The following is a 9348-nucleotide window of genomic DNA, read 5'->3' as shown; positions in this document are numbered from 1 at the left end:
CAGAAACATCTGAAAAAGACAAAAACATGCTGTGAATAATTACAGTCAGCAACAGAAAGATTCACTTTTCTGATGAGACTGAATGAATCCACTTACAGTACATGGTAAAAAGGCACATAAAATGAGTAGAATTTGACTCATGATTGATTTCAGAGTCAGACAGGACATCCACACAGCTTTTGTCCTAATGTTAGTGACTGATCCTGTACTCGAGGAAACTGACACTCTTATTCTCTCATGTGGATGGTGAACATTTGCATATTATTAACTGAGTTAAATCAGGTTAAATCAGGATACTGTTGTGAAGCTTCAGGTTCTGTGACCTAAAATGCTTTCATAAAGTGTTTGCATCTTTAGCATTGGCTCACTTTCAGGAATTCACAAAGAGATCAGAGAGTTAAGAACAGCATTATGCAGGAAATAACAATAAATGTGTCTTGATATAGTTTACATCCATCTAGTTTTATGATTTATGACTTATATAAATAATTTGTTTTGGTTTAAAACTGGACAAAATCAACTCATAAAAAATCATTAGACATCATTAAAGATTTTTGGGTGAACTCTCATTTGAAGTGTCATATTTCAAGAATCAATAATAATAATAAAAATATCTCTGTATGTATAGCTTGCTTATTAATCTCAAATAAACCTGCAAATATTGTTGAATCCTTGGCAAATGTGTTCCTCTCTTATAAGTCACTTTGGATAAAAGCGTCTGCTAAATGTAAATGTAAATGTGTAAATGCAATACATGAGTGATAATATAATCATGAATGAGATGTTTATTTACACATATAAAGAGTGTTGTTGACTATAGTAGTTCATTTACAGTGATTGTGCTGTTTTCTCATGTTCTGGTCATCTGGCACAGTAATACACAACTATGTCCTCAGGCTGTATATTTTCTCCATTAAAGGGTTAGTTCACCCAAAAATGAACTTTCTGTCATTACTCACCCTCTTGTTGTTCCAAACCTGTACGAACTTCGTTCATCTTTGGAACACAAATTTAGATATTTTTGATGATTTTTTTTATTTTTATTATTATTTTAATCCCCACAATACAGTACACAATACAGCACAACAATACTCGAGGATCCCTTTCAGGAAAGCATGGTTACAGTCATAACCCAAGATGATTTTTTAGTCTAAAATCTCATAAATGAGTATAAATGTTCTTATTGGCAGTTTTTCATTAGTTAAGACATACATGTACGTATGAAATAATTTTTCTACATTATTGTTTTAAACTAACACAATTTTACTGTAATATTGTGTTAGTTTAATATTACAGATAATATTTGTGATTTGTGAGAAAAGTAATTAATGTAACAAAAAAAATGTATTTTGTTACATTTTAAAGCTCCAGTGGATTATATATAAATAAATACAGACAAATGTGTGTTTGTTGCATTCAGATTTTGTGCATTCAGATTCTGTGCGTTTGTGTTGATGGCATTTCTCTTGTTCCCTGGATTGTGGATTAAAGTCTTCCTTTCTGCATTCCTCCTCATTGTGTGTTTATCCACCATGGCACATGACACTTGCAGAATAATATACAGCAGTGTCTTCATTCTTCAAATTATTCATCTGCAGATACATCTGTTTCTTGCTGTTGTCTCTGGAGATGGTGAACCGTCCCTGAACAGACTGAAAGTAGTATATAGTACTGCTAGAAGGTTTACGTCCCCACTGATGATAAGGACGTTGCCTAGTTACGTTCCCAGTTACGTTCCCAGTACGTTCAGAGACGGTCACAACGTGGAGTTCTTTTAAGGTTTGGGGGACGTTATTTGGCGGACCTTCACAGAACATTCAAGATGTTCTCTGAACGTTTAGGGAACCATGTTTTACCTGGAAACATTCTCAGAACATCCCTGCTGCCCTTATCAAAAAATTAAATTGAAAATTAGAGCTAAACTGACTAACAAAATTGGCTGTTCAAACAAAAACTATTTTTTCTTGAATGTCTTACAAAAGACAAAAAAACAACAACATATGCATGAGCTAATGTAACTGCTATATCATTGCATCAACAACTACACAGTTACTGCAGCCTTTAAATAAAGCAACATGCAGCAGAACATCATTGTCTCTGGGCTCATCACTGACTCAAGCACAGGCTCTACTCTTCAGCACAATGGTAACCTCACAAAGCTCAGATAACAGAAACAGAACATTAAACACTAACAGAGCTCTCTAGATCTCAGCATCTTCTCTTATTACAAACCATTCTGACTCTTTTTCTTTCATACAAAACTTCTTAATGAGGTGTTGTTTTATCAAAATTTATAAATGTCACCGTTGTGGAGATAAGCACTTGCTTTAGTTGGGCTCCTGACCCATGATGTTTCAACTTTATTTTTTTGTAATTGTTGTAACTGTGTTTTTAAAGCATTTGCTCCAAAAAAAAACAAAACAAAAAAAAAAAAAAAAATGAACAAATGGATTTGGTTGCTCATTGTTGATGATTTTATCATCATACAGTGGCCTTATTCACTGATCTCTGAATATTATTATTTTTTTCTCTCTCTTTTGTTGTTGTAGTCCTATGATAACGCATGAAATTCTGTCCTGCTTTGATATTTTGAAAGTTTTTATCATTGTGCAGAAATTATTCAGACAGGAACATGCAGATTCACACAGACATCAAGATTCTGGATATGAACCTCAACAATGGTGACACAATTTTCAGAATAACAGATTAACTCTGAGTATCACAAAACAAGCTATAAAGTCACAAAAAAGATTTTTGTTTATTATCATCATTGTTGAGGATCATACGCTGATTCATGATGTCCGTGTGAGTCTAATAGACACTGCTCAAAACTATGTCTGTATAATGAATTAAAGAAAAAAAAACCTAACCATTAAATAATGCAAAACTAACAGTTAATACACTCAGTTTAGACTTTGGTGATGATTAAATCACCAGCACTAAACAAACCAATTCATCTAATCAGAATTTCTCTTTCCTTTCTTGCTATAACTATCATGTCTTGATAAAACAGTTAAAGAAGTCAGAGAAAATCTAATGTTAAACATCAAGAATCAAGAGCCCATCTAAAGCAAACGCTCACCTCCATAACGGTGACTTCAAACTTTATTATTTTCTATAAAACACCCACGTAGAAGGCGACGTTCTCGTGTCCTTGCACAACTTTGCCTAAAAGTTCTCTAAAAGTGACAAAAATTCTGAACCTTTACAGAACATTTGGGACAAAAACTTCCTCTTTTGGTAATGAAAGTGCTGCAGTTCAAGGTTCCTTATATGACTTTAGGGGGACATTCCAATATGGTTAATTTTATGGTCACATAAGAACGTTACAATGAGGATATTTGGGACATTAACAGAACATTCTCATGGTTCTCTGTTGGTCATTTAATAACATTCCCGATATGAGTTTAGGGGGACGTTCTATTTTGGTTATTTTATGGTCATGCGAGAATGTTACAAAGAGGACATTTGGGAAGTTAACAGAACGTCCTATAGTAATAGTCCCCTAAACATTCCCTGAATGTCACGAGAACGTCGCCTTCTACGTGGGTACTGCCAGATGAGATATATGATTTTCAGATGATTGTATGATTTTCACTAGGTTTTCAAAAACCTTTCTTACATTCTGTGAGAGCAAACATGAAGATAAAACCCAGTTTAGACACAATAATATCCATTGCCATGTTATGAAAAGAGGAACCTGATGCAGAAAAGTCAAACAAGTTTTGTGTCTGTAGATGGATAGAGTGGGGGCTTTTGAAAGGGATGAGAAACAGTTTTGCATAGACTGCCCTCTAAAGGTACATTTACATTTTCTGTGTCCTTAACCTCTGAAACTATCTTATTTCCAGGTCTCCTCTAACTCATGATAATTGATTAAAAATTAAGTGCACTAATAATTGGAGTAACATGTTTTAGGTGTTAACAGTGTTTATAGAGATGAGATGGATGAATATTTTTTTTCACATGCTTTAATGCTGATGTTGATGAGTGAAAGATAAGTCAGTTTTTTTTTTTTTTTTTTTGGTACTGCACCTCTTGTGTTGATGTTTTTCAGACATGGTGTCCTCAGCCTGCAGGTTTGTCATATGCAGATACACCTGCATTTTACTGTTGTCTCTGGATATAGTGAATTGTCCGCCAACAGTTTTAGAGTAATATTTGCTACCGCTGCTAGGAGCAGAAATACGTGAAATCCACTCAAGCCCAGCCTGTCTTATCCATGACGTTTCTGCACTGCTAATGCTAAATCCAGAAAAAGTACAGGTGTACTGTTCATTGTTATGTTCGTTCCCAGGTTTAAGGACGACTGACTCAGACTCAGTCAGTGTCTGACTTTTGCACACTGTTAAAATAAAAGAAATTATCATTTATGAGACACTTGAGTTTTAGCAATAAGGTGAAAAATAGACATGACTTGACTGCAAAGAGATGAAAATTAATAAAATATAAATACACTGAAGTACTTAAAATAAATCTTACTTACTTTTCATAGAGACGAGTATGCTTATGAAACAAGTAATTCTGAGGACCATTTTTTTTTGTTAAAAATCTCAATGACAAAACACTTAAAAGTAGATAAATAAGAAGAGTTTATAAGGCAGAAAGTACATTTTAATTTGCATAGCCCATCCTCCAGCAGATTTTATATCAATAAAAGGAGGGTTGGAGCAAAAGAAAAAAAATCAACCCTATATCTGGATTCATCTTGTATATTGTAAATAATATTTGCCACTACAGTGTCAATAATTCACCTGAAAGTTGTTTATACAGAAGTATTAAAATGTTTTCTAAACAAGTAATGTGTGGAATTGTGGGGAAATTTGCAGTAATTGCTTCAGTGATTTCATGCATGAATAGTTTTTGTTCAGCCCTGCAGTCTTTTGTGTAACTGTGAATCTCTTGCACAGTAATAAACAGCCGTGTCTTCAGTCTTCAGGCTTTTCACCTCTAAATACAGCATGTTTTTGCTGGTGTCTTTTGTGATGGAGAACTGGCCTTGTAGAGACTGAGCATAATATACACTTGAGCCATGTATACGCCCAATCCACTCCAGTCCTCTCCCTGGTTTCTGACGGATCCGAGCCATCCAGTAGCCGCTCACTGAGAATCCAGATGCACTGCAGGACAGAGTGACTGATTCTCCTGGTCTTTTCACCTCAGAATCTGAGGAGGTCAAAGACTGACCACTAACAGCTGAAAATCATAGAATAAATTATGTTAGATGATTTAGAAAAAATGAAATGACAACAATAATCTGGAGAAGTGAAATCATTCTCACTTGAAATAATCATCAGGAGAACTCCATAAAGTAACATTTCCATTATCACCATAAAACTGTCAAATGAAGAGAATAAGAAGATATTTATCTACACTGCAGCAGAACATAAACACTGACTGAGAATTCAGTTTATAACACAGTCCTGTGAGTGTCTGAGTGACTCTGATCCTCCCTACTGAATCATTTGCATATATAGAGGTTCGCAGGTGTAAGGATTTTTAATCTAGTTGTGTTTTAATTTGAATATTTGTTTAGTAGGCCTGTTCACTTACTCTTCAGTCATTCATTATTGACCTCATGTCACACAGATTCTCAAAACAGCAGGTCACAGATCTCATGAACACAAAATCACCAGTCTGATCATAGTCAGAGGATGCAGGGGGAACTAATACCTTTGGCTGCAACTGCTTGCTCACAACAAAGTCACGTTCATACAAACTGCTAAGTCATTGATAGACAGAAATCAAAGGTCTTTAAGTTAATAAAACACAATAAATCCTGAGGGAAATCTTGAAAATGCTAATTCTCTTTAAGACTAGCTAAAAACTGTTCAGTTGATTTCAATTTATTTGGCCATTTATTTAACTAACAATTATCCCGTTTATGGGCACCTTTAAACACATTGGTTTTGGAAGCTGTTTATGAGCAAATGTTACAGGAAATGTAACATTTAAAACAATTAATATTTTCAGTGATCTCATGCATTAGTAGTTTTTTTTTTTCAGCCATGCAGTCTGTTGTGTAACTGTGACTCTCTTGCACAGTAATAAACAGCTGTGTCTTCAGTCTTCAGGCTTTTCACCTCTAAATACAGCATGTTTTTGCTGGTGTCTGTGGTCACTGAGAACTGTCCCTGTAGAGACTGAGCATAATATACACTTGAGCCATATATACTCCCAATCCACTCCAGTCCTCTCCCTGGTTTCTGATGGATCCCGTGCATCCACCAGCTGCTCATTGAGAATCCAGACGCACTGCAGGACAAAGTGACTGATTCTCCTAGTCTTTTCACCACAGAACTGTAACTGATATAAATATGCAGAAGCAGGTGCGGATTAACACACAGACTTGCTGCAGCCTAGGGGCCCCACGTGTGCAGGGGCCCCGGATTGGCCAGACTATTTTTTTATTTTTATTGTAAATTTACTTCAGCGTGAACAAAAAAGACCCTCAATGGCCCATAAGAAACATAAAAAAAAGGCAGGTGATTGGATAGATGTGACATTTGGGTCAAATCTGTCCAATCAGCTGCTGATCAAATCATGTCAATCATTTTCATTTATGTCACTGCTATTGCTAGACGGCATAGCTTGGCAAAATGTCAGAAAGAAATTACGATAGTGGAGCACAAAAAACGGAAAATACAGTGGAGAGTGAGCTCGCTGCATGACATGGAGGCGCCGGTGTGATCACTTAAAAATGCTCCGTCATTTTGGTCATACAGAGAAGAGTAATACAAACTGTAAAGGATCTAATTTTATTTCTGTAAAATATATAATTTTATTATATATGATTTATTATGATTTTGTGGCTCACACAAAGAGCAGCCTAGGGGCCCCTGACCACCTTAATCCGCCCCTGTGCAGAAGAGTTATTCAACTTAACAATTTAACCACTTTTTTTTTTTCAAGTGATTTAAAATATCTCAATTTCTTGGTTCAGTTTTGATATAGTTTTTGTCATAAGTTACATGCTCTGAGAGTCTGTCCATATTGTCTATATAGATTGTGTCTATAGTCAGTTAGAAATAGATTTCCAAGAGATTAGACATGACCAGAGAGGAAAACAACTACTTAATAGTTATTTATATAATTATAAGGCGAGTGTCTAGAGCAGTGGTTCTCAGACCTGTCCTGGAGAACCACCAGCCCTGCACATTTTGTATGTTTCCCTCATCTATGATTCATACACCTGATTCAACCCATGAGCTCATTAGTAGAGACTGCAAGACCTTAAATGGGTGTGTCAGATATTGGTATTGTTGGTAGGCGACTCCAGGACAAGTTTGAGAACCACTGGTCTAGAGGTGCAACATTTGTTTAGAAAAGGGAACAAAGGTTCAAATCTCAACCCTACATGCTGTATTGTTGAATAGCAAAATTGTTATTACCTTGTATTTCTATGAAGCATGTTTGACATTTTGTCCCACATAATGTGAGTAGATGATGACAGAATTCGTTGTTTAAAGCAAATGATCGGAACAACTTGACTGGATTTAGACAATTTTAAACCCATACATTTTGCATAATTAGTGACCTGCAACCTGTATATTTATCTTGTGGAATAAAAAAAACAAAAACAAAAAAAAAGCTATGAAAAAGTTACTCCATGCAAATTCTACTGAAGATATTTGATTGCTTTGTGTGAGGAAAAGACTGTTTAATTAATTTAATAAGTTTAATAAATTTATTTAAAATTGTTGCTGTCCATCATTGCTCTCAAATAGTATTTAATATTTAAGTGTCTATAATATTTAGTATTATATATCTATAATGTGGTTTCTATAAGTATCTATAATATTTACATCTATAAAAACATTAGGGAATTGTCAGGTTTATGTCCTCTTTTGCTTTAGTTTTGCTCCCAGTTCCTTTGTTTATTTCCTGTCTTCCTTAGTAGTCGTCCTTAGTCACTTTTGCATATTGTGCTTGCTGTATAATAAACATTTGAAACTTAGCAAACTGGCAGCTCCAGGAGTAATGAAAAGGTTTATCTTGAAGTTTGTCATGGAAACTAGTATGCGGTGGTTCATTTGGCACGACCCTCACAGTGGTATTACCTAGCCGTTGAGTGTACATTGGTTGTACACTTGTTATTGGGGTGCATTATGGGATTGATTGAGTTCACTCAATTATGTCTATATGGTTTTGAACACCATACAAATGGCTGTTCTTTCAAATATTCCCCTATTTATGTGTGCCTGTTAATTACCTCTTGTGTCCATTCTTATATCTTTTAGTATGTCTTTGGTTAGTGCGTTTCTCTCCTGAATTTTATATTCCCCTGTTATCCTGAGTGTTTGTTATTTTGATTCATTGTTAATAAAAGTTTACTGCTGCATCGAGATCCTGCCTCAACTCTCTTTGATGCAACCACACCGTGACAGGAGCATAGAATAATAACATTTTATATAGAGCTGTTTATATGGTTGTTTTCAGATTTTGTGCAGTACTGTAGTTATATTTGTCACTGTGGCTCTCTTGCACAATAATATACAGCAGTGTCTTCATTCTTCATATTATTCATCTGCAGATACATCTGTTTCTTGCTGTTGTCTCTGGAGATGGTGAACCGTCCCTGAACAGACTGAGAGTAGGATATAGTACTGCCAGATGAGATGTATGGCAGCCACTCCAGACCTCCTCCTGCTGCCTGTCTGATCCAAGACAACTCCGGGTCACTGCTAAATCCAGAGGCTGTACAGGTAAGTCTGTGAGATCCTCCAGGTTTAATGACCGCTGACTCAGACTCAGTCAGTGTCTGACACCAACAAGCCATGGTGTGCGCGGAGCATCAGGCAGGGGACGGGCAGGCCTGTTTTGAAATTATCTTAGTTCAATTTAGTTCTTAAAAAATGAAACAAGTCAAGCAGGGATACTTACTTGTCAAGCAGAAATGTGGCTAACTCTGCATCGGTTTTTAATCCTTTCAGGACACGTAGCTCCCTCCACCTCGGAAAAGCCGCTCCGATATTTACCCTCGTTTTATTTATCCAATTCTTTCTTTTTGGCTTTTTTATAATCGTCATCTGTCTTTTTCCGTTTACCCGTCTTTATTTTTATGAGCAGGTGCGACTCGAGGAATTGGCAGTTTGGATCGTTTGTCCGGCATAAGCAAAGCTGCGGCACACCGGTAATCTTGAATTTGAACGCCTGTACGCGCTGTGCATGAGAGGAGTGTGATCAGCGCGCACGCGAGCTTGATTGACACTGCTAAGACACTCCTTCTGGCTCTGATTGGTTGTTTCTTACCGGGAGCGGTGTATTTCAGCAAATGGCAATAGGAGCTTGATTTTTTCACAGATTATCTGTCTCATATTCTACTGTCAGGACATAATGACAGGTTTA

At 36.1% G+C, this 9348-nt stretch overlaps 1 gene segment (V, D, J or C); it reads right to left on the bottom strand.

Moving 5' to 3' along the window:
• Positions 1-4811: 4811 nt before the first annotated feature.
• LOC125263436 lies at positions 4812-5438 on the bottom strand. The segment is given in 2 exon segments: positions 4812-5196; positions 5282-5438. Coding segments are annotated over 2 exon segments (381 nt in total).
• Between the last annotated feature and the right edge of the window lie 3910 nt (positions 5439-9348).

The sequence above is a fragment of the Megalobrama amblycephala genome, linkage group LG2 (assembly GCF_018812025.1).
Source record: "Megalobrama amblycephala isolate DHTTF-2021 linkage group LG2, ASM1881202v1, whole genome shotgun sequence".
Classification (NCBI taxonomy): domain Eukaryota; kingdom Metazoa; phylum Chordata; class Actinopteri; order Cypriniformes; family Xenocyprididae; genus Megalobrama; species Megalobrama amblycephala.
The sequence above is the reverse complement of the archived record's forward strand: the minus strand, read 5'-3'. Positions and strand labels throughout refer to the sequence as shown.